A 26,544-nucleotide genomic window follows, 5' to 3' on the forward strand; every position below is an offset into this window, starting at 1 on the left:
TATTAAAAAAAAAAGAAAAGAGAACAAGGATTGAACACTAAACTGAAAACATACCCATATTTGGTATTAAGGGAAGAATTTTAAAATAATTTTTCTTTAAAATCTTCACCTTTAGTATTTGTTTCAGTTATTTTATAGTTTTGGCTTTTGAAAAAGCTTTGTGTCTCGTGGTGAATGAAGAAACCATAATGAAGAAATGTGCTTATTTTGTATACGTTCTCAGAGTGTCTTTACTAAAAGCATGTATTTTTACCTTTTTAGAGCTGTATTATAAAGCGATACTGTGAGAAAAGATTTGTGTCTAAATACCTTGCAACAATTGGAATTGACTATGGAGTCACAAAGTGAGTACATATATTCTTTCCTTGGGCTTGCAAATTACATAGAAATTCAGAACCCTTCTAAACTGATCTGTCTTGAAATGGAGAGTCTGAAGATAAACTGGGACACATAAGAATGAGACCTTTACAGATAGTAGTAATCACATCATTTGTTCATCATGGAGTACCTTCTGTTTGCCAGGCTTCGTGTGGGGTGTAGGGTCTGGTGATGAGCAAGTCTGCACGAAGCCTGCCTGGCAGATGTAGCTTTTCAGGAAGCATGTTTCTATATAAGCAGGTCTCGTTAGCAGGTATATTTTTAGAGAATTTTGAAATATTCTTTCCCAAAAGCCTAAATATTATGTGGAAAATTTTCTATCAGAGAACTTCCTTTTATGATCTTTACATCCTATTAGAATCCAGCAAAAATGATCTGGGAAGAGTAAAATTAGGTATAAATGGGGATTTTTTTGGAGATGAATCAAGGGTGGGTTGAGCTTGGGGAGATAGGGTCACATTAACAGGAAATTACACTGGGGGAAAGTAGAATTGGGGTAGACAGCACATCCCCAAAGGTGGAATTTCAGGTGCTCACTGTTCAGACCCCAACCTGCCCCTTCCCTTCTCTCTTATCTCATTCTTTTACACACTTTGCTCTCCACCCATGCTGAATTTGTGCCATCATACTTTCCTATCTCAGTGCCATCATTCATTCTGTCCACCTGAAATGTCCTTTCCCCTCATCTCTCCGCCTGTCAATCTCCTCAAGGTATAAAGTGTAACTGAACAGCTTTCTGAACAGCTCCTTTATCAGTCAGGACTCATTTTAGTTGAAAATGACAGAAATATTAAAATTCTCTGCTATTCATGGGTCTTAGCATAAATTGTCTTGTGTTATCGTTTGTATATGTTTAATGTCTCCTGCTAGATTTAAAGCTCCATTAAGAAGGGGCTATTAGTATAAATTATCTCCAAGTGCCTGTTACAGTGCTTATACATAGTCGATACTCAATAAATAATTATTGTTAGGTAAGATAGATACATCTGAAGAGGAAGTTTGCAACATTAGAATATGAGGGCAACATTCAAGAAGGTAGACTAAAGTGGTAGGGTGTATCTATACTTCAGGGCACAGGATTTCATCAGTTATATGGTAGGATATCCTATTCAAGGCAGTTTTGTTTTGAATCCATGTTAAGTAGCTAATTTATTCATTTAAGAAATAAGAGTTATCATGTTATGCCCTAGAACTGTGGTTTATTCAACAGACTACAGTCATCTCTCAATATCCAAGGGATGTTGGTTCCAGGATCCCCTGTGGATACCAAAATCTGCAGATGTTCAAGTCCCTTATATAAAATAGTGTAGTATTTGCATGTAACCTATGCACATCCTCTCAATACTTTAAATCATCTCTATAATACCTAATACAATATATCAATAAATAGTTTTAAATACAGTGTTAATGCTATGTAAATATATAGTTGCCACCTTGTGGCAAATTCAAGTTTTGCTTTTTAGAACTTTCTGGAATTTTTTTCTGAATATTTTTGATCCAAGTTTAGTCGAATCCATGGATACAGAGCCTTCCGTAAGGCTGACTGTATTGTTTCTGGTTGATTTTTTATTTTTATTTTTTGTCTTATGGTGAGGAGGAGAATATGATTGACAGAAACCCAACTCAAGCCAAAAAAAAAATCAATTCACATAATCCAATTATAAGGATGTAGCTGGGTCTCAGAGATAGCTGGAACCAGGGAGAGAATATAACCTGGTCCTTTCATGACGTATCTCTCTCTACCTTTTGGCTCCTTCTCCGCAGCTGCTGGTAGCTCTCAAGTTTACCAAAACTAATCACAAATTTAAAAAATACCAGGTAAGGTTTTGATTGTCCAGGTGGAGATAGGTGCCTTTCCCCAGCTCAGTTAGCTGTGGCCAGCAGAGTGGCATCAAAAAAGAAGATGGAAGAACCCATTTAAACCACAGTTGGGAGAAGGAGGGTACTCTTTTGGGCAGTCAAAACAATAGATTCGTATATGTATAGCTGATTCACTTTGTTATAAAGCAGAAACTAACACACCATTGTAAAGCAATTATATTCCAATAAAAATGTTAAAAAACAAAACAAAACAAAAATAGATTCCCACTCCATCCTTCAGATTTCAGTATACTTAAGAATTAGTTGTAGAGTTTGTGAAAATGAATATTCCTAAGACCCACCCACTAAGATTTTGATTCACGGGATCTGAGGTGGGGCACAGGACTACATTTTAAACACCCTCCCCATATTTCCATATAATGATGCAGGTGGTCTTCAGGCCACAATTTAGGAAAGCAAGCACTGGCTTGAGGTAATGAATTACCATTTTTCTTAAGGTAATTTCCTCTGTCAGACTTCTGAATTAAATTGACCTCTTTTGAGTTGCAATTTGTGAACACATTTGTGTTACTTCCTGATTTTATAAACTTCAGTTCCATCCCTTCTCAGCTGCTATCTGGCAAAACTTTCTAATATAAATTGTTACACGAGATCTAATGCAGATGCTCTCAAACTCTGTTGTTGTTTTGTTTTGCTGTTCTCACACTGTCTTTTGTAAGATGGATCCTGATTTCACAGATGTTAAAATGAAAACAAATTTGCATCTTAGAATTGATGAAATATGGCAGAGAATTCAGGAATGAAGAAATCATGATGATTAGTAGTTAGTTTGATTGAAATATACAAGTAATATAAAACAACTGTAGGAATTATGGTTTCAGAAAAGAAAGTAGAAAAAAAAGTGAAAAAAAAGTAATAGAGGATATTATAAACTTGGACAGGGAACAATAATCATAAATAAGCCAGGAGGTAGCATAGAAACAGTGGGAGCAGGTGCTGCTGTCCTTGTAGTCCATGGGAGGGACTCTTATCAATGCTGTCTAAACTGAAACATGCTACTTAAAAAAACATAACTTTAATCTGTTAATTTATTGCTAATAATCTCCATTTTTAACCTTACAGGAATGTTTTTAGGAAATACTGTTTCTGTAGTAAAGAGCATTTATATTTAAAGCTCAATAATTCCTCCCAGTTTACATCAGTTTCTTTTTTTTTCTTTTGTTAAATTCAGTGAAATGTAAATTTTACGCTTTTAAATTAATATAATCCCAATTTTATAAAAATATTTATGTCTATCAGTCTTATCTATGTACACAAAGAAGTCTATAGTAATGTTCATCTATATTAATGAAGGTTTTTCTTCTGGGTGGTAGGATTTGGGATAACTTTTAAACTTTCATCTTTCTACTTTTCTTTAGTGTTTGAATTATTTATGAAGTTTCATTCATTCATTTTCCAATAGTGATTTTAATTTTTTTTTGTATGTGAACATTCATAGAAGCTATATTTCTAGTAGCGCCAAGTTAGAAACAACTCAACTGTCCATCAACAGATTAATGGATAAACAAACTGTGGCATATTCATATGATGGAATACTACTCAGCAACAAAAGGAACAAGCTATTCATATATGCAGCAACATAGATAAACCCTAAAATAATAATGTTGAGTAAACGAAGGTAGACAAAAAAGTGAACACATGGTATGATTCCACATATATCCAATTCTAGAAAAAGTAAACTGACCTAATAGTGACTGATAGCAGATCAGTGGTTGGCTAAGTAGGGCAGGAAGGGCAGGAAGGAGGGGTTTCAAAGGGGCCCAAGGAAATGAGTGATATGTTCATTGTCTTGACTGTGGTGATGGCTTCACAGGCGCAGACATATGTCAAACTCATCAAATTATATACTTTAAACATGCGCAGCTTACTGTACATCAATTATACTAAAGTAAAGCTGTCCTAAAGAAGGAGGAGGAGGGAAGGTGGCAGCCCTTGGCCCCATGGTGGAGACCAGTCACTCCTCTGCTCTCCTGGTTGGGTGCAGATGTGAGTGTGGGGTTTATCTACAGAATCTTGTCTCCTCTGCCATCCAGGTATTCTTTACCTACACAGCTGTGTCTCCCCCAGTTGTTCCAGGTTTCTCAAAGGCAGGGCAGTGCCTTCTGTGTCCAGCCTCTCCTGGGGTTGACCATTCTAGTCTGGTCACATATTTGCAGAGATGGGCAGCCAAGATAGGGAGGTTCTGTAACATCTGGTGCGTGGGCTCTGCTGCTCCAGAGGGCAGAAATGGGGCCACACAGGAGCCACAGGGACCACATGCCAGGTCAGCACCTTTGCTGGGGAGCTTGCCGTCGGTTTGCCCTAACACCACTGAGTGTGGGCGGGGAGACGACTCCACACCCTTCTTTCCAGATAAGAAAACGAGGCCCAGAGTCCTGGGGTGGGGACCGAGGTGAAAAAAGAATGGAAACGGCCTCCCAAAGGAGGCTGCCTGCAGTCACGCACAATCCTTCGAGGGTCCCGCGGCCTGCCCCGTTACTCCGTCAGCCATCCCCAACCAGCCGCCTTTGCTATAGAAACAGTAATAGTGATTTTTCTTTAAAAAAATAAAAGGACTGGAAGCAAGTATACTGTGATGTTAACAGTAGTTAATTCTAACATGAATGGTTGTTACTTCCCTTTTTGTTCTCTTCTGTATTTCAAAATTTCTGAAAACAAATTGACTATTGTTCTTGCTCAGATGAAGGGCATAGGAAAATTAAACAATCAACATTAATAATATACATCTTTATACTGTTTATTTTATACTATTTATTGTACTGCATGGTAACCAAGCATAACCAGTAGTAATTACGATGTCTTACTAAGTGAAGTAAAACATTTTGTTTTCCTTCATCTTGCTCCTACTGTCCCTAACCCATTTTTTTTTTAGCACCACAGTAGTAGCTACTATTTGTTTGTTACGGGGTGTGGACTGAAGTGTCGAGGTAAGGTGAGGCTAAATGAGGGTGTTTATTCCAAGTGAGTTCAGGGTTCTTAAAACAGGAGCCACCTGCCAGGTTGTGGCTCCTGTTGTAAAGATTATCTGGAATCAAGAAGAGGCACTAAGAAAGTACCTCTTTTAAATTTCATACACATAACCTTTTGAAATTCATAAGCGACATAAATGATATTAACATGAATACAGAAGCCACGACCTTCTTTGGGATTGTTTGCATTTGAACATTTCAGGGTACAAGTCAGAGACAGAGAAATCAAAGTTAACATCTTCGATATGGCTGGACATCCCTTCTTCTACGAGGTAAGAAAGACTTTTTGAGAAAACCTATATCCAGTATTGTCAGTGGGTTGAAGGAAAGATCCCGAATTACCGAACAACCAGTATTCAAGTCATGTGTAAAAATAGGTAAATTTAGCTGGTGTTTGTGGCTTCCCTTCGGAGCTTTACCTTAATGGATATCTGTTGGTCTTCTGTGCTGTCCCCTTAAATAGTGGTAGGAAATTTTGTTGCTAATGTTTCAAACACTTAGATAAGATATTTTAACCTTCAAAGGACTGTTGCTTTTTACTTTGTGCCTTAGCCCAGAATGTGAAAAGATAATTACATAGGTACAGGAACTTAGGAATTCAGAAATGAACCCTTTGTAGCAGTGTTCTAGAGCGATTTTCCAGTGCACTCCTCAGTCATGTGTGCTCTCTCCCCAGAAGAAGCGAAAGCAGCCTCACTTGGTTTACTTTCATCTGCTTATCAGTCCTAAGTAGTCTCAAAATCAATCTCATGGCCTTTATCTTTTGTTTTTCCTTCCTTGGGTTTTTCATTTATTTCCTCCCTTCTGCTTGCTTTGGGTTTATTCTACTCTTCTTGTTCTAGGTTCTTGAGGTGGGAGCTTAGATTATGGATTTGAGACCTTCTTTTCTAATGTATGCATTTAGTATTATAAATTCCCCTCTCAGTACTACGTAGCTGTATCCCACAAATTTTGATATGTTGTATTTTCATTTTCATCTCATTCATTCAGCTTTTTTTAAAAATTTCCCTTGAGATTTTCTGTTTGGCCTGTGGATTATTTAGAAGTGTGTTGCTTAGTTTCCAAGTGTTAGAAATTTTCCTGTTATCTTTCTGTTATTGATTTCTAGTTTGATTTCATTGTGATCAGAGAACACACTATATGATTTCAGTTTTTAAAAATTTGTTGAGGTTTCTTTTTCATGGCCCAGGACGTGGTCTATCTTGGTATATGTTACATGGGTGCTTGAAAAGAATGTATATTCTGCTACTGTTGGATAAAGTGTTCTATAAATACTTATTAGAGCCTGTTGGTCAGTGGTGTTGTTGAGTACTTTTATATCCTTGCTGATTTTCTGTTTAGTTCTGTCAGTTGCTAAAAGAGGGGTTTTGAAGTTTCCAACATTAATTGTGGATTTGTCTGTTTCTCCTTTTAGTTCTATTGATTTTTGCTTCACATATTTTGCAGCTCTCTTGTTTGGTGCATATACATTTAGGATTGCTATGCCTTCATTATATAATTTTATTATTATATCCTGTCCCCCCTGTGTCTCTGGTAATTTTCTTTCTAATGTCTGTTTTATCTGATATTAATATAGACATTTCTGCTTTCCTTTGATTAATATTTGCATGATACATCTTTTTCTATCCTTGCACTTTCAGCCTGCTTATATCATTATATTTGAAATGATAAGACAATACATAGTTCAATCATGTTTTTTAATGTATTATGCCAATTTCTGTCCTTAGATCACCTACTCTTATGTAGTTATTGATATGTGAGCGTTTAAGTTTATTATTTTTGTTTGTTTGTTTTCCATTTTTTTAAAAAATGAATTTATTTATTTATTTTTGGCTGCTTTGGGTCTTTGTTGCTGCCCGCGGGCTTTCTCTAGTTGTGATGAGCGGGGGCTACTCTTCGTTGCGGTGCATGGGCTTCTCATTGTGGTGGCTTCTCCTGTTGTGGAACACGGGCTCTAGACACGCGGGCTTCAGTTGTTGTGGCACGTGGGCTCAGTAGTTGTGGCTTGTGAGCTCTAGAGCGCAGGCTCAGTAGTTGTGGTGCACAGGCTTAGTTGCTCTGTGGCATGTGGGATCTTCCCGGACCAGGGCTCAAACCTGTCCCCTGCATTGGCAGGTGGATTCTTAACCACTGTGCCACCAGGGAAGCCCTTGTTTTCCATTTTTCATTTCTGTTTTCTTTTTCCTGCCTTCCTGTGGGTTACTTGAACATTTTTTGAATTCCATTTTGATTTGTCAAGTGTTTTTTAAATAAATTTATTTATTTTATTTTATTTTTGGCTGCATTGGGTCTTTGTTGCCGCGCGCAGGCTTTCTCTAGTTGTGGCGAGTGGGGGCTACTCTTCGTTGCGGTGTGTGGACTTCTCATTGCGGTGGCTTCTCTTGTTGTGGAGCACGGGCTCTAGGCACATGGGCTTCAGTAGTTGCGGCTCGTGGGTTAGCTGCTCCACGGCATGTGGGATCTTCCTGGACCAGGCATTGAACCCATGTTCCCTGCATTGGCAGGTGGATTCTTAACCACTGTGCTACCAGGGAAGCCCCTCTATAGTGTTTTTGAGTAAATCTTTCTGCATAGCTTTATTAGTGGATACTCTAGTTATTATATAAGTTATCACAGGCTACTGGTGGTGTTACTTTAACAGTTTGAGTGGAGTGTAGAAACTTTTCCTTCTTTTACGCCCTTTTATCCTCTCCCATTTATAATATAATTGTCTTAAATATTTTCTCTAAGTATATTAGAAGCACAACAGTGTTTAATTTTTGCTTAACTGTCAAACATAATTTAGAGAACTTAAGAGAGAAGGAAAGCATATTGAATTCACCTGTATTTTTACTTACTCTGTTCTTTCATCCTTTGTTATGTTCCAGGGTTCCTTCTTTTATCATTTCCTTTCTGTGTGGAGGACTCCTTTAGCCATTCTTTTAGTGTAGGTCTGCTGGCAACAGATTCTCTTAGTTTTCCTTGATTAAGAATGTTTTGATTTATCCTTTGGCCCTGGAGAATTTTTTTTTTGCAGGTTATGGGATTCTGGTTTGATATTGTTACCAAACCAAACTTGGGTCCACTCGCCTGTGTGCAGTAAATCCAATTCTACTGACAATAGGTTGTGGTGAAGGAAAGTACAGCAGTTATTGCAGGGTGCCAAGCAGGTAGTCCCGGACAGCTAATGCTGGAAAAAGAAACGCTGAACTCCCCGAAGGATTTCAGCAAAGCATTTTTAAAAGCAAGGGCGCCCCCCTCCAACCCCCCCGCACAGGGTATGTGATCAGCTTGTGCACAATTCTCTGATTGGTTGATGGTGGGATAACAGGGCAGAATAATAGGAATTAACATTATCAATCCTTCGGCACCAGTAGGTCTGGGGGCCTTTGTGCTCATGATCATCAAGTAATTAATTTCTTCCATTGGTGGTTTTAGCATCTGTAAAACAACTCAGGAAGTGTGCATCAGATACTATTATCTAGGTACTTCAGAGAGGAGGTACAGCAGAGGATATGGGGGAGGGGTCTGTCCTGAAAAGTCCCCATAGTGTCTTGCTCTGTTACAATTTTCTCGGCTACAATTTTTCTTTTTTTTCAACACTTGAAAAATAGTGTGCTTCTTTCCTCTGGCCTCATGGTTTCTGATGAAAAATCTGCTGTCATTTGAAATGTTTTTTTCCCCCATTTTTTTTTTTAACATTGTCAATACTTTTTTATATGAGATCAGGTCCATTTCATCTTAAACTTAGAAATTCCTGCCGTAAAATTGTTTCAACTCTGCATTTAAGAAAGAGCAGTTTTTTAAACATTGTATCTCATGGGAAAATAGTACATATCACAGAAAACTTCCTACTTTGCTGTTTTCTCTAATTTCTCTTGAGCACCATGCAAAGTTATTTCATGTTATATGAGAATCATTTCTCCTCTTATGATAATATTCCTCTTCTCTACTTAGATTTCCTTATCATTTGCGGTTTTGAGGCCACCTCTTGTACTCACTGAGCCTCTTAATCCCCTGTAATTTCACCACTCTCAGGGAAGAAGTGGGGTTTCTGAGGAATGGGATATTTATTGGGAAGGTTAACTTATTTAGGTTCAGAGAGGTGTCATTTTTTTCTCTGACCGCTTTCATGATATTTTTCCTTTGTCTTTAATTTTTACAGGTTTAATTATGTCTTTTGGCATGGATTTCTTTGAGTTTTTCCTGTTTGGGGTTTTCTCAGCTTGAATCTGTAGGTTTATGCCTCCTGCCAAATTTGGGAAGTTTTCATCCATTATTTCTCTAAGTACTTTTCAGCCCCACCATGTTTCTCCTCTCCTTCCAGGACTCTGATCTTATTATAGTCTCACAGGTCCGTGAGGCTCTGTTTTTTTTCTTTTTTTCTTTTTCTTTTCTTTCCTTATTTTAGTTTATTTTCTCTCCGTTGTTCAGATTAGGTCATTATTGTTTTGCCTTCCATTTCACTGATTCTTTCCACTGTCTCCTCCATTCTGCTCTTCAGCCCAACTGTAATACTAGGCTTTTTATTTCATTCATTCTATTTTTCAGTAATTTATTTTTCTAAAATTTCCACTCAGCCTTTGCTTAAGTGGGTGGGAGTGGTGAGACAGAGCTTTTCTGAGGTGTCAGGCTGAAGAAGAGTGGTTATCATTTTTCCTGATCCTTCACTAAAGAGAGCAGGCTTTTGTTAGGCTTTTTATTGGTCTGTACCCATTGGCATTTCCAGGTTGTACTTCTGCTCTAAGGTTTGGATACATGAGGCAAAAGAAAACCCAGGGAACTCACTGCTGTGTCATTCCTCAGGTCCTGAGGTACCCAGCTTGTCTGCCTTCTTCTTCCCACCTTCCAGAATCTTCTTTTTGTTTCTTTTGTTTTTTGGGGTTTTTTCTTTGGTTTCTTTTGGCCGTGCCATGTGGCATGCGGGATCTTAGTTCCCCGAGCAGGGATTGAACCTGTGCTCCCTGCAGTGGAAGTGTGGAGTCTTAACCACTGGACCGCCAGGGAAGTCTCTGTATGTTTTATATATATAGCATCCTGGATTTTTACTTGTACTTAGCGGAAGGCATAGGGAAAAGCACATGTACTCCATCTTCCCACAGGAAACGTCACTTTTAATGGCTATATAATCTTCCATCTTGTGAATATACCCAAATATTTAGGTTAAATGAATTCCTTTCAAATGTGAAGCCTTACAGGGGATTAAATCAATTTTACAAGTGTAGAATATTGTCAGTGAAAAAGGAATGGAGGCTCTAGGTGACCAAAGTTTGACATAGATTCTAACTACCAGAAATGCTAACATAAACCTTAGATTACACCAAAGTCATGTAAGTGGAAAGTTAGAAGATGCCTGAGAATTATGTGGTCCAGACTTCTGTCATTGTAGGATTTCTTTCTGTAGCATCCCTGATTGATGGCCATCATTCATTCACCAGATAACAGTATGCCAGTTTCTATGCTGCACACTGAAAATACACAGCCCCAGTTTTCATGACACATAATTATGTCAGAGAAGACACATAGTAAACAAAGGACAGAATGCTTGGGAGCATTTAATACCCACACCTAGCTTGTCTGGAAGGTCAGGAAATCCTGTTGAAGGAAGCAACATTTAAACTGAGTCTTGATGGAGAAGTAAGAGTTATGTAGGTTGGTGGGAATCCAGGGACAGTATAATACACAGGACAGTTTTGAGTGGTGCAGACTGTTAAGTTTGGAGAATGAGTATGTCTAATGATAGGGTCTCACTACTTCATGAGTTAATCTTTTACAGAGTTAAAAACTCTACATTAACAACTTCTCTGTTATGAAGGCTGCCTTCCTTTGAATTTGCTACTGATTCTGGCCTTGTTTTTGAGGCAACATAGCCTGAGTCTGTGCTTCTACAAGAGAACCTTCCTAATATTTGTTAATCTGCACCTTTCCAGGTAAAACATTTTTTATTCCTGCCACAGCTAGACCAATCAGCATCCTGTGTGGATAACCTCTAGGTAGCTGATAGGGAGCTGAGAACTGAACACAACATTCCAGATATTGTCTAACTAGTGAAAAAGACTGAGCGTTCTGTTACTTCTATCATTAGACACTAGACTCTTATTAATGCAACCCAAAATTGCAATAGCTATTTTTTAGCAGCTCACAAAAACAGAAGTATAATTAATAGAAGCACCTTGAAATCACCACTTCTGAAGTACCTTTTCTCCAAAATAGCCTTGATCTCTCCTTTTTGGTCAAGTATTTGCTGTCTGTAGCTCAAACCCTCCTATTTGACGAGACCAAAGCCATCATCTTCTTTCTAAGCCCTAAACTGACCAGAGTACACCTGTGCCCAGCACACACCTAGTGAGGCATCCACAGTGATTCTCAAGGTCCCTGGCTTCCTCAAATCCTTAGCGTCTGTCCTCCATTGAAGCTTCCATTGTCACCAGTCCGTTTGACAGTTTTACCCAAAGGGCCTGCTGAGAAAAGACAGTCTGCTTAGTGTGTCAGATAGCAATCTCGGAGGAAATTGTCAGAGAGGGGACTCCCAAGAGAATGATGGCCTGTATTTTACCACGAGTCTTGCTTCCACTGGTGCACACAGCTGAATTCTGGGGTTTATTGGGATGAGTTAGTGCGTCTATTAAAACTTTCTGAGGCCTGAGTGATATTAAACTAACAACTCTCTCTAACCTACAAGCTAGAAAGTTTGCCATCTCTGCTTTAAAATTAAATAATTCCAGTTCCCTTAGCATCCTATTTAATTAAACTTCGGATGCGGCAAGTCTGCCAGGACTACAGTAGAAAGCTGTTTGGGGAGGTAAGAATCATGGAACTCTAGGGACCACTGAGGCATCAACTTTGACCTTTCCATTTTACAGAAACTAAGGCTTGAGGTAATAAAGTCACTTACTCAAGATGACAGCTAGTTGCCGAACCCAGATTTGAACTTGAGTCCCTTGAAAGAGAAATCCATTGAGCTCATTTAATTCTCTTTTTACACACAAATCTCCCTCTGAACAGCATGATCTGATTTTGGAATTCTTTTCCCTTTTGGCCTCTACTTTTGTTCTCTACTATAGCACATTCAGCCATTTGATTATACAAATACTTATACCTGCTAGGCCCAGGGGGTGACACAAAGATATGTTCCTTCACGTCGCTTACAGTCTAGTGGGGAAGACAGCTGGATATGCTACTAACTATGAAACTAGACAGGAAGTGACATGAGTGCTATTAGAAGTACGGAATGCTGTGGTATTCCAGGGGACGTAGAGATTGTATTCTGTTTTGCAGGTGGAGGGGATTAGATGGTGAGAAAGGGGGAAGAAGAAGCTACATGAAAGATACAGCATTATAGCTAGATCTTAGAAAATGAAAGATGAAGAGGTATCCATTTCCAGGTGGAGTTAGGAAGGTGTAGGACAGGTTTGGGGAATGAGAGATTATCCAGTTTGAAGTACAGGGAACAGGAGGGGGATCAAGCTGGGAAGTTGGTGGAGGACTGATCAGACACTGTTAATATCAATTAAAAGAGTTTGAACTTTGGAGGGTGGGCAGTAGGGAAACAATAAAGAATTTTTGAGCCGGGGCTTTAAAAAGATACATATGCACAATATATAACGTTGCTAGGGAGATTGCTTAGAAGACTCTTGCAGTTGTGCAGTCAAGAGATAATGTTGGCAATGAAAATGGAAAGGAAGTGACAGTGCAAGAAGCATGGCAGAGGCGGCTTCTACAGAACTGTTTGAATCTGCTGGGCAAAGGAACAGAAGAGCAGCAGAGGCTAACACCAGGCTTTCAACCTGAGTGGTTCAGCAAGGGTGTGCTGCTTTCATTAGAAGTTCAAGAGAAGGAAAAGTTTAGGAAGGAATGAATTGGAGGGTTTCCTGTTGTGCAGATGGAATCTGAGTTTCCAACAGGACATTCAGCTGGAAGTCTAGAGCTCATTGGAAATGTGGGTCTAGAAGCTGATGAAAGGACTCAGCTTGGAGGTTCTCACAGTTGAAACCGCGCAAGTGGTTGATTTTGCTGAGTTGGGAGGAAGGATAACAAAGAAGGGACGAGGGCCCAGGACAGGGTTTGGAATTGTGGAGGCAGACTGGAGTGGGAGCAATGGAGAGAAGAGGAGTCGGTGGGAGAGAGATCAGTTAAGAACCAGGAGAATGTGGTGTGTGGGAGCCCAGGCAGCAGGAGTTTCTAGACAGAAGGGAAAACTCTATTTAACTCCTGCAGGAGGGCTAACGGCCATGAGTACTGAGGGTAGAAGACACCTTCCTGGTCTTCATCACATTAAATTCGTTCCAATTTTGTTGGTTTTGATTTTAGGGGATAGCTTTCTATGTTTATATAAATTAAGAGGCACTTACATTCTTGGTCCAGGTGTCTCTCTATGCTCAGAAACCTATAGACACTTCATGCCAGATGTGTGAGAGATGTCTTCATTCTTACTACATATCCAGCATGAGTCTGAGTACTTACTGGAATTTTCTGAAAAGAACATATAATACATGGCCTCTGTCAGGATTCTTACTGGAATTTTGGCCTGAAAACCCCAGTCTGTCAGTGTTGTTCCTTATCTGCCTAACCTGTCACGTTAGCGCCTCTACCACTTTATTGCGCCCTGTACTTCATGTTGCCTCTTCCCAGAATTGAAGATATGCCCCAGAGGTCAGTTGCCTTTTTTTTTTAAAAGGAACATTTATTTATTTATTTGTTTATTTATTTTTGGCTGCGTTGGGTCTTCGTTGCTGTGCGCGGGCTTTCTCTAGTTGCGGCGAGCGGGGGCTACTCTTCGTTGCAGTGCATGGGCTTCTCATTGTGGTGGCTTCTCTTGTTGTGGAGCACAGGCTCAGGGCACGCGCGCTTCAGTTGTGGCATGTGGGCTGTAGAAACACAGGCTCAGTAGTTGTGGCACACGGGCTTAGTTGCTCCACGGCATGTGGGATCTTCCCGGACCAGGGCTCGAACCCATGTCCCCTGCATTGGCAGGCGGCTTCTTAACCACTGCACCACCAGGGAAGTCCTCAGTTGCCATTTTTAATAAGAACATCAAAGGAGGACAGTCAGAATGAATGCAAGGAAGGAAAGGAGAAGGTACTGATACACATTGTTTTCCAGGCACTATTTAGGTGCTCTACCTTCATTATCTCATTTAATCCTCATAATAACCCTGTGAAGTAAGTAGTGTTATCCCCATTTTACAGATGAGGAAACTGAGATGCAGAGAGGTTATGTGACTTGCCCAAGATCACACAACTAGTAAGTAAGTGTAAACCCAGATCTGACTCCAGAGCCCATGCTCTTTTCCACTGCATCACACAGACACTCAGAGTTTGGAGTTCTAGAGTTGCTATAGAGACCCAAGAGTCATAGGGAGGTTCTGCCTAGCATCCTGGGGGAAGCCAGCTTTGGGATGTGATATATAAATGGCTGTACCTACTGCTGATACTTGTGTCATTTTTTGCCTTAAGTTCTTTTAAATTATTCATTCACCTTCCTAGTTCTCCTTAAGAAGAATGCTATATAATTTGCGTTCTTCTAAAGGCCTACTAACAACAATGAAAGATTGATCGCCTCTGGGGAGTGGAACTGGAGGTGAGGAGGGGTGGGGCAGGAGGCCGTCAGTTCCATCACAAGTCCTTCTATACTAAGAGACTTTTAAAATTATTATTATTTTACTTTGATTTTATAAAAAGCCCTCCAAAGGCCAGTAGTAACAATTAGAAAACACTATGAATACACAAAAGAACACACTTTGCTAAGTCAGTGACTGTGAGATATACTTTTATAAAATCATAATACCTACATTTTGTGCACCTGTTCTTTTATGTAAAGGTTCGTAATGAGTTTTACAAGGACACACAGGGTGTGATACTGGTCTATGATGTTGGGCAGAAAGATTCCTTTGATGCCCTTGATGCATGGCTGGCAGAAATGAAGCAAGATCTTGGACCTCATGGAAACATGGAAAATATTGTATTTGCAGTGTGTGCCAACAAGGTAACTGCTTTGGAAACGGTGTGCTTAACTTTCTAGGTTCATTATGGGAAGAGTGTGGCTGAGTTTTGGGGAATAAATAAAAAGAAAAAAATTCTGCAATCTGTAATACAGGAATCAACAGCTTTTCAAAACAAAGGTCCCTAAAACAAAAACAGTTAAAAAATAAAGCCTGGCATATCAGGATTTTTATCCATTTTTTTTCACTGGTGCCATACTTGGGGAGGATATTGGTGACTGAGCAGGAGAGGTGGAGCCTAATAATAACACTCTGACCTGACTGGAGGAGGGGAAGCAATTAGGTGAAATGTGGACTGTGGAAAGGTGTGAAGGGCAGACCATGGCCCTCAGGCGTGGCAGATGTGATGAAACCAGCTTTCACAGAGGTGAGCAGCAGCAGTGTTCTCAAAGGAGAATGCTGGTATCAGGCACTTGTGGTTTCGCCACAGAAAATCAGTCCACATTCAATATAAGTAATTTTTTAATCTTTTTTGTTCCTGATAATTTTATATGCTAGTGCTGGGGTTCACTTAAGAAGAGTTTTTGCCTCAGCAAAGGATTGACAGAGACCTACTGGGCCTATGCTAGTGGGACAAGGTTGGAATCTTCTCTCCCCCTGCCCCCAACTTTTAATTTCAGATCGACTGTGCTAAGCACCGCTGTGTTGATGAAAGTGAAGGACGTCTTTGGGCTGAAAGCAAAGGGTTCCTGTACTTCGAAACCTCGGCTCAAACTGGAGAAGGGATCAGTGAGATGTTCCAGGTAACCTGGCATTTTATTGTTTTAGAGTTTGTGTCAAGGCTGACCATACCAAATTTTAGTGTAAATTATGAGAAGCAAAATAGTAATAGGAATTTCTCATTAGAATAAGCTTTCTTTTCCGAAGCTAGTAAGAAAGAAAGAATGGGAGAGAGAGGGAGAGAATGAGTGTGTGTGTATGTGTGATATTTGTCTGCTGTCTGTTTTAGACCAGATCTGGCTGCTCATCAGAATTACCTGGGGAAATTCTTCAAAATACAAATTGCTGGGCTCCAGACCTACCAGAAGCTTAATGTTTTGATGGAGCCGAGGAACCTGTATTTTGAAAAATCTCTATAGGTGATCCTGATGATCATCAAGTTTAACAACACTTACTATATACTTACTTAAATGGGACAAAGATTTTCTTTAAAACCACCTTTGGTTACATTTGTATGCATAATCAGATGAAGGCATTACTTTGGCAAAATTGCCTTGCCATAGCTAATATAATCCTATATCGTAGCCCATGGGGGTACAGTTAGAGACCAGGAGACTATCATTGCAGAATCCAGCCTGTCATACGTAAAAGTTCGGTCTCACCGATCACGTAGGCAATAGAAGGATGGACTAACATGGCAACCTGAATAAATGGTCATTTTTTAGAATTTAATAATCTAGAATAATTTTAAGGGGGGAGACTACCTAAACAACAAATTATAGTCAACTCCTTTTTTAAAAAAGATTTTTTTTCTTTTTAAAAAAAGGAATTAATTTTTGGCTGCTTTGGGTCTTTGTTGCTACGTGCGGGCTTTCTGTAGTTGTGGTGAGTGGGGACTACTCTTTGAGGTGCTTGGGCTTCTTATTGCGGTAGCTTCTCTTGTGGAGCACGGGCTCTAGGCATGCGGGCTTCAGTAGTTGTGGCTTGTGGGCTCTAGAGCGCAGGCTCAGTAGTGGCGCAGGGGCTTAGTTGCTTCATGGCATGTGGAATCTTCCCGGACCAGGGCTCAAACCCATGTCCCCTGCATTGGCAGGCAGATTCTTTTTTTTTTTAGGTAAGAAGTGGATTTTATTTATTTATTTATTTATTTATTTTTGGACTGCGTTGGGCCTTCATTGCTGTGCGCAGGCTTTCTCTAGTTGTAGCAAGTGGGGGTTACTCTTCGTTGCGGTGCGCAGGCTTCTCATTGTGGTGGCTGCTCTTGTTGCAGAGCATGGGCTCTATGTGTGCAGGCTTCAGTAGTTGCAGCACACAGGGTCAGTAGTTGTGGCACGCGGGCCCTAGAGCACATGGGCTTCAGTAGTTGCTGCACGTGGGCTCAGTAGTTGCGGCTCGCGGGCTCTAGGGCGTGCGGGCTTCAGTAGTTGTGGCTCGCAGGTTCTAGAGTGCAGGCTCAGTAGTTGTGGCGCACAGGCTTAGTTGCTCCGCAGCATGTGGGATATTCCCGCACTAGGGATCGAACCCACGTCCCCTGCATTGGCAGGCATATTCTTAACCACTGCGCCACCAGGGAAGTCCTAAAGTAGATTTATTTAGAGAGAAGCACTCTCCACAGACAGAGTGTGGGCCATCTCAGAAGGTGAGAGTGGCCTTGGGAGAAACACACTTCATAGATAGAGTGTGGGCCATCTCAGAAGGTGAGAAAGGCTGGCAGGCAGATTCCTAACCACTATGCCACCAGGGAAGTTCAGTCAACTCTTAATTATAGATACATTCGAAAGTAAGTGGTGGCATGAATAATGCATTTTTTCTTATGAATATATCTGATATTTTGGGAATTTTTAGCATTTCAAATAATGTAGCTATACTATAAAGAGTTGTTCTTAATTATCAAGTGGGATTTTATTTAATCTTTTGTGCTGAATTTCCTTCTAACAAGATGTCACCCCTTCTACTAGAAGACAGGTTTTATCCTTGGCTGACAGGCTGAATTGGGCATCAGTAGCGTCTATTTCAAGACCAGATAAGATTGATATTGGTTTGCCACTTTTCTATTCTTTTGAATACATAGACTATATAGGTACATAGTTTGTACCTATATGTATGCAATCATGATACTTAACCATTTAAATTAAATTAACCAATTAAACTTCTGGAGAAGTTTACATGCTTCACTCATATGAGACTCTTAACAATGTGTGGCAGGTATCATTCTCATTTCAGATATGAGGACATCAAAGAGTAGTAGTGATTTGTCCAAGAGGTGTAAATAACTGTTAGAGATTAACTTTCTTTCAGCGCTTTGAAGACACTGGTTCATTCTCTTCTGGCCTCTGTTGTGTCCCATGAGATGTTAGCACCTGTTCTTACTCTTATTCCTTTATATATAATGTGTCCTTTTTTTCCTCCAGCTACTTTCAAGAGTTTATCTTTGATTTTCAGCAGTTGTGCTATGTGCCTAGGTGTGGTTCTCTATATTTATCCTACTTGGGGTTTGTTGATTTTCTTGGATTGGTAAGCAGGTGTTTTTCATCAAATATGGGAAGTTTTTTTTTAAACCGTTATTTCTTCCAATTTTTTTTGGCCCTATTTTCACTCTCTTTTCCTTCTGGGACTCCAATTACGTATATATTAGACCATTTTGTTTTTTCCCATAGTCCTTGAGACTGTTTATTTTTCTTCCATTTTCCTCTGTTTTTCAGATTGCATAGTCTCTATTGATCTGATTTCAATCTGCTGTTAAATCTACCAAGTGAAGTTTTCAATTCACTACTTTTCAGTTGTAGAATTTGCATTTGGTTCTTTTGTGTAGTTCCAGTTCTTTGCTGAGATTCTCTATTTACTCATTTTGAACATATTTTTCTTTATCTCTTTGCAATAGTGATAATAGCAGCTTTACAGTCTTTGTCCAATATCTGAGCCATCTTGGGTTCAGTTTCTATGGACTGCTTTTTTCTTGACTGTGGATCACATTGTTGTTTCTTTGTATGAGTAGTGATTTTTGATTTAACACCAGACATTGTAGACAATACATTATAGAGACTCTACATTTGTTTATTTGCCTCAGAAGAATGTTGGTTTTGTTTCAGCAGGCAGTTCAGTTATTGGCAGATTACATTGAACTTGTGCAGGTTTGACTTTTTGCTTTAATAGCAAGGATCTGAAGGAAACCCAAAGTGTTTCCCAAGCCCTTCTAATTTGGCAGGACTCAGCCTGCAAATTCTGTCCCCCTTGCAGATCTTGTCATTCTTGGTTTTAGGTTTTGTTAGAATGAATCTAACTCCTAAGGCAAAGCCTTTCTGTGGTGTCTCAGCTAGATGCTAGGGGTATTAATGAGATGTTAAGGCAGTCTCTCTCCTCTGACAAGGCCAAATTCTGGTGTCCCCAGGATGGCTCTTCCCCTTAGTAGTCAGTTCCCACCACTAGCCAGTTCTGTTCTCAACCCCTTAGTAGCTATTATCTGATAAGCCTCAGGTGATCTCATCCTATGTATTAATAGCCTAGCCCTCAGCTACAAACTAGTAGGGAGCCCTCACGTGGACTTCTGGGGCCCAACCCTGCACAATTCCCTCCTATCCAAGGCCCTGCTCCACAGATTCTAGCCACTTCAGCATCCTCAAGCTCTCACCTCTACCTCCTTAGCTCAATGGGACTTTGTGTCTGCTCAGACTCTGGCTTTCTGTGACAGGGTCAGGAAATGGACTCCAGGTAGAAGACCAAGGAGCAGTCTTGCACTTGCTGTTGTCCACTACCTGAAAAGAGTTACCTCATATATTTGTTCACTTTTATAGTAGTTTATGGCAGGAGGTTCAGTCCAGTACCCAGTACTCCAACATGGCTGGCACTCAGACAAGGAATTTGAACAGACTTTTGACTTCAGTTCTAGCATTCTCTGTATCACCACAGCTAGCCTTCTATAACATTACGTGTTATGAGTAAATGCTTGTGCCCTCAGAAATCTGTGAGTGTTTATATTTTAGGTTAACTTACAGACTAGAAGAAAACCTTATTGATACGTAACCCAAGCAAACATTTGTGAACTATGATCCCTTTTAGGTTGCTTTTATTTTTTTAGATTAATCTTGGGTAGAACTAATGGATAGTCTTTAAAAAAAAAGGGTAACAGAGTATAATAAACTATTCTGTGAGTACTTAGAAGTAGTGCATTCCTGCTGGTTCAATTTAATCAATACTTTCTTTGTTTCCTATATATTTAATAGACACTTTATGTCAGGAAGGAACTTGGTTTTATCTTACACTGTTAACACAGAGCAGTATTAAGATAGACTAAAACTAAGTTAACACTTCTCTTGTCTTGGTATCTAACGACCTTTCCTTTGACACCCCTTTTCACATGTCAAGGCTTCTTGTTTAGGTTGCCAAATTGATTAGCTAATACTGGAGATAAGAAAGAGGAGTCAAAGAGAAGGATAAAAGTTTTAGATGATAATAGGCACTATAGAAATATCTGGAAAAAAAAGAGGAAGAGATTAAAAAAGAAATGGAGGGATGAGGAGATAAGTCAATTTAAAAGCAGCCATAGTGTATTAAATTAGTCTTTTGAGTGAAGTTATTCAACAACAATAATAGTGCATAGAGCATGAAATATGAGCAGGATCAAAAATAGTTTTCACTTTGAAAAACATTATAAAAATAGGAAAAGAATATGAACAGTTTACAGAACAAGAAAAGACTGATAAGCAAATGAAAAGATACTCAATTTCGCTTATAATTAAAGAAATGAAATAAAAACTGTGAGATACACATCAGCTTGGCAAAAGTGAAGATGTATGATAATGCCCAATGTTGACAAGGGTGTGGGGAAATAGGCACTCCCATACACAGTGATGGGAGTATAAACTGGTATAGCCTTTTTGTATGAAAGTTGTCAAAATCAAAAAGTAAAATGCACGTACACTTTTATTCAGTAGTTATTCTTTTAGGAATTTATCCAAAAGCAGTATTCCCACAAGTGTGCAGAGATATATACACATAAAAAAATATTCACTAAAGCACTGTTTGTGAAAAAACCTAGAAACAATTGACCTGTCCAAGAATAGGGAGTTGGTTAAATAAATTATGGTAAGTCACACAGTAGAATACTGAACTGTCATCTAAAAGGAGGAATTGGGGAGGGGAGGGTAAGCTGGGACGAGGTGAGAGAGTGGCACTGACATATATACACTACCAAATGTAAAATAGATAGCTAGTGGGAGGCAGCCGCATAGCACAGGGATACCAGCTCGGTGCTTGGTGACCATCTATAGGAGTGGGACAGGGAGAGTGGAAGGGAGACGCAAGAGGGAGGGGATATGGGGATATATGTATACATATAGCCGATTCACTTTATTATACAGCAGAGACTAACACAACATTGTAAAGCAGTTATACTCCAATAAAGATGTAAAAGAAAAAACCTAGACGAAAGAAGGAAGAAAGTGTCTATATGCAGCTAGAGAAAGGTTCCAAGATGTATTATTATGTGAAAAAAAAGTGCAAGGTGCTAAGCAGTGTGTTTAATCTGCTCTCTTTTATGTAAATGCTTAGAGTTTGGATGTGTGTATGGACTGGGTACTGATAGAAAATTATTCTGGAAGGATACTGAAATAATATATTAACAATGGTTACCTCAAGGAGAGGAACTTGAGGAGTAGGGAGACAGTTTTCATTTTACACTTTTTCCTACTATTTGAATTTTTCTAACAATATTCATGTACTAGTTTTTAATTTCAAGTGTGGTTATCTGAGAGTAGGATTATAAGCCATTGAAATTTTATTCCTTATCCTTACTGTGTGCTTAAATATATATATATATAGATATATATATATATACACACACACATATATGTATGTATAGTATGAAAGAAAAAAATCTTCCAAAGTACATTTGCTTTATTGTGAATTTTAAGTTACTGGAATATATTAAAATTCTTTAAGTTGATGGTTAGAAGGAATTCCTATTTTCTCAAAATCAGTTCTCCTCTGGGATGTGTTTTCTTTTTGCAGACCTTTTATGTATCCATAGTTGATTTATGTGAAAACGGCGGGAAACGTCCTATCACAAATAGCAGTGCTAGTTTCACCAAAGAACAAGCAGACAGCATTCGCAGAATTCGAAATAGTAAAGATAGTTGGGACATGTTGGGAGTCAAACCTGGGGCCTCAAGGTAAGCAGTGCTCTCAGATATTAGTGCTGCCTTCTGTTATAGAAAAAGACTCAATCATCGGAATTATAGTGCGATATCTTTTTGTAATTGGCTAGAAATATGAAGATGTGTGGAAATATCTTAGATTACTTAATAATGCTCCTTCACTGAATTAAGTGAATACCAAAGGGAGAAAACAGAGGGCACAACTGCTTAATGTGGGAACTATGTGGTTTGTATATTATATAAGTACCTTCTGAAATTATATGCTCTGCTTTTGTTGACTAAGAGCCTTGAAGCTAATGTAACCTCAAAAGAAAAAAAAAAGAGAATTCTTAAATCATAGAATTTTAGAGAAGGAAAGAATGTTAGCAATCAACCTGTCCAAATATTTCTTTTCATAGGTGGGAAAACTGGGACTCAGTGAGACTAAAAACAGAGTCAAGGACCTCAGGAGTTAGTGGTAGAATTGGTTCTTGACCCTGAGCACTGTGTGTCTGCCTGTCTCTGTTTCTTTCTATCTCTGTCAAAAATCCTGCTAGTTCCTCGTCTGTGTGTGTTGATATTAAATTATTTTATTTTATCCAAAATAATTATTTGCGGGCTTCCCTGCTGGCGCAGTGGTTGAGAGTCCGCCTGCTGATGCAGGGGACACGGGTTCGTGCCCCGGCCCGGGAAGATCCCATATGCCACGGAGCGGCTAGGCCCGTGAGCCATGGCCGCTGAGCCTGCACGTCCGGAGCCTGTGCTCCGCAACGGGAGAGGGCTGTGTAAAAAAACAAAAAACAAAAAACAAAATAATTATTTGGGAGAAAAGGAAATACAATCACTACTCTTTGTGAAAGAATAAATCATTATCCAGCATGATTATATAACTTTTCCCCCCAGTTTTATTGAAATATAAATGATATACAGTACTGTATGAGTTTAAGGTGTACAGCATAATGATTTGACTTACATATATTGTGAAATGATGACCACAGTAAGTTTAATTAACATCTGCCATCTCATATCGATACCAAAAAAAATGTTTTTTCCTTGTGATTAGAACTCTTGGAATCTACTCTCTTAACAACTTTCAATTGTTATATAACTTTTAATGCTATAATAATACTGTTACTATACGTATTATTAGAGTTCTCAGACCTTGTTATTTTGCACTATAGCTTTCCTCCCCTTTCTACTTTTTCACCTTGATTCCCACAAAAGAAAAAGTAGCTCTTGAGATCGCCTTGTCAGCGTCAACAGCATTAAGTATCTCCTCCATTTTGGTCTCATAGCATATCTTTGAGTCCAGAAGGAAAGAGGGGAGGGGAAAAGGGAGACAGTTATTGGTCTCCCTGGACTTGCCAGGCATTACTGAGGAGCTGTTAAACACCTGAAGGAATTCAGATGACCTCAGAGCACAAAATTAATTGGTGGCTTTTAAATGTCTTTTTAGACTTCCATAGTCACATCCTAAATTCTTCCATTTCATCTCCAAGGGATATTGGCTCTATAACTAAGAAACTATTACTTACTAATTAACTTAGAACAATAATCATTAGGAAAAAAGAAACTTTTGGTTTCTTACTTATTCATTGTGGTTAACTGGAATCTCCCAAAATGTACAGGACCTCCATAATTTCCATATCCTTAACCAATATAACATGTTCTTTTCTTACCTTTGTTCCTCTGGGTCTATCAAACTAATTTGTATGGCATGAGCACGTTTGGGCAAAACCTAAAAACACTTATTTTATTTTATCTTTTAAATACACCTTTATTTTATTTTTTGGCCATGCCGTGCGGCATGCGGGATCTTAGTTCCCCGGCCAGGGATCGAACCTGTGCCCCCTGCAATGGAAGCATGGAGTCTTAACCACTAGACTGCCAGGGAATTCCCTAAAAACATTTTTTTAAGTTATAGAGAGTTTTAATGTTTGTTCAGTGCTATGTTTACTATTCTTGAATTTTAAGAAAAATCTTCAGTAGAATTAATATATTTTTTACACACCTGTCTCAGTCTTGTTTCTCTAAAATTTTCCTTGAAAGTTTCTCCTGCTATCCAGAATTCTTGAAAGGTATCAGGCCTAACCACTAACCCCATATGGACATGTTTCCTCGGGCAACAGAGTGGCTAGAGGGGCCCAACCCAAGACTCACTCATGGGAAAGAGAGAGGATGCTGTTACTGCCTCAAGGACAGAGAGTCTTTTAGGAAGAATGTGATTCTTATTAGCTAATATCGAAATTATCTATGTAGAAAAGCTACATGCAAGGTAAAACAAGAACATTCAGAAGGACTCCCCTAAGATCAGAAAGCAGAAAAAGCCTTAGAACATATGCCTACGACATGGACAGCTGTTAACATAGCCCTATGACCTCAGTCTCCCCAAGCTGACATGTAAGATATCACATATAATATGTAACGTTCAAGTAGAAAAATATACAATGCAAAGTGAGTATACAAACAAACAAACAAACATGATCAGATATCACATCCAAGATATCAAAGACCATCTCCCTGATTTGACGAGCCAGACTAGAAGTCCTTCTGATAAAGAATAAAGGAGATTTGGGGAAGCACCAAATCCAGGCTTGTAAGTTAACAAGAACCTTGAATTACAAAAGGAATTCAAAAGGGAAGTGGGAAATAAAACCATCTGGTAGAGACAGAGCCAGACTCTGACCAGGGGAGTGGCTGGGCACTTGAAAGCCTCTGAGAGGCCTGACACCTGAGGATATGAAGAGCGGGGAGAATTGCAGGGCCCGGTGGTCTCCAGCCCCCACCCGCAGCAGTCCCTGCTCCTTAGCGGTCTCTCCTGGGGCTTCCTGGTCTTTGGTGAAACACTGATCGTACTGCTCCTTTCCTCTCTAGATAACGGTACATTCTCTCTTGTTTCTTCTTTGGTCTCAGGGAGCTCACACTCTCAGGTACCCCTTTCCAGTGGCTCTTTCTTGGTCAGCGGTGCCACCATCCTCCCCGAGGCCTTAGAGTCCCCATGACCCTGGAACTCATTTCAGCCCTTTTTCTCATGTCTTCTCCACCCCTATACCCAGCTCATCATCTGCTTCTATCATCATCTCATCATCTGTTCACAGGACTTTGTTTCTGTTATCTCTTTTGCCTTCCCTTGTTGGCTTCCACAAACACCTTAATCTAAACCCTTGTATTCATGCTTGGGTTATTGTAACAACCTCCTACCTGTCTCCTAACTTCCAAAAACAGCTTTCCCAGCACCATTTTGTCATGAAACACCTACTGTTAAAAATCCAACTTTTTTGTTGTTTTGCCTTCAAGGCCCTTCACTTACTGACCCCTGCTCCCTGGCCAACTTTGTTTCTTGTTACTTCCCAGTGCAGTTTCCTCCTGGAACTGCATGCAGGCTCCGGCTCCCTTCCTGGCCTCTGCCAGTTCTCTCCCTGCTGCTCTGTATTCCCCACCACTGTGTCAATCCCTGAACCCAACCTTCTTCCAGAACCCTCCTCCAGGGGGCCTGCCCTGATGGCCCCTGTCCTCATTGCTTCCGTCGGCAAATGCCGAGTGCCTGTGAAGTGCCGAGTACTGTTTTCATCTGATCATGTTTGTTTGTGTACTCACTTTGCATTGTATATTTTTCTACTTGAATGTTACATATTATTTGTGCATTGTTTGTTTCCTAGTCCTTTAGTCCTGCCTTTGAGAAAGGGTAACATTTATTTGGGATATGCTTACTGTAAGAGATGTTATGATATCCAAACAGCTAAAATGCAGTGGGTGGAGGGTGGGGGCTGACCTCGATACTGACATAGAGCTTTGCTTTTCCTCGTAGAGATGAAGTCAATAAAGCATATCGGAAACTTGCTGTGCTGCTTCACCCTGACAAGTGTGTAGCACCTGGTAGTGAAGATGCCTTCAAAGCCGTTGTGAATGCCCGAACAGCCCTCCTGAAAAACATCAAATAGAAAGTAGAAAAAAAAAGACAAGTGTGGGCCTCGAGTCCAAACAGACTTTCCCTAGAGGTAAAGTAGCCAACATGGGTTTTTCCTCCACAAAATCTTACAGCTCTTTTCACTCATGTGCTGTCATTTGTAAATCAGTAATTCGGGTGCCTGTTACCATGCCATAGACATTTTGCAGAGATGAAGTGAAGAGAACCAAGCACCACTTATACACTACCATTTATTTCCTACTTCTGAATGATGTAAGAATTTTTTCTCATGAGTTTGTTAGCTCTGTCAGTGTAGCATCCCTTAGGCAGTTTGCTCAGGAAAGCCCATGAGGTTTCTGGAAGGAGGATAGGAGGATCCTTTCACCTTTTCTTTTTAAAAAAATTCATCATCAGAGAAGAAAACAAAAATGGAAGCAGACATAGCAGAATCCCTGAAAGTGTGGTGACCTCACAAGCAAGTTGCCCCTTTTACAGTGAGTTTCTTAGGTAGTATTTTAAGCATCAATCTATAGTTAATGAACTCTTGGCAGCCCTTTGGAAGTGAAACGAGGTGATACAGTTCTGAACTGAGCAGCCCTTTTGTGACGTTCACTCTGTTCCCCTTCTCCAGCCACCAGG

The 26,544-nt window shown here is 39.7% G+C and overlaps 1 protein-coding gene across 1 annotated transcript in view; it reads left to right on the plus strand.

Moving 5' to 3' along the window:
• The window catches only part of DNAJC27 (DnaJ heat shock protein family (Hsp40) member C27), a 35,660-nt gene extending 9,573 nt beyond the window's left edge, over positions 1-26,087 (plus strand). Inside the window, exons 2-7 of the mRNA XM_060027616.1 lie at positions 262-344; positions 5,431-5,500; positions 15,027-15,191; positions 15,828-15,950; positions 21,874-22,034; positions 25,807-26,087. Of these exons, the coding sequence (XP_059883599.1) occupies positions 262-344; positions 5,431-5,500; positions 15,027-15,191; positions 15,828-15,950; positions 21,874-22,034; positions 25,807-25,939 (735 nt within the window). The 3' untranslated portion in view covers positions 25,940-26,087. The remainder of the gene's footprint in view (positions 1-261; positions 345-5,430; positions 5,501-15,026; positions 15,192-15,827; positions 15,951-21,873; positions 22,035-25,806) is intronic.
• The last annotated feature ends 457 nt before the right edge of the window (positions 26,088-26,544 follow it).

This window comes from Delphinus delphis, chromosome 12 (assembly GCF_949987515.2).
Source record: "Delphinus delphis chromosome 12, mDelDel1.2, whole genome shotgun sequence".
In the NCBI taxonomy this organism is placed as follows: domain Eukaryota; kingdom Metazoa; phylum Chordata; class Mammalia; order Artiodactyla; family Delphinidae; genus Delphinus; species Delphinus delphis.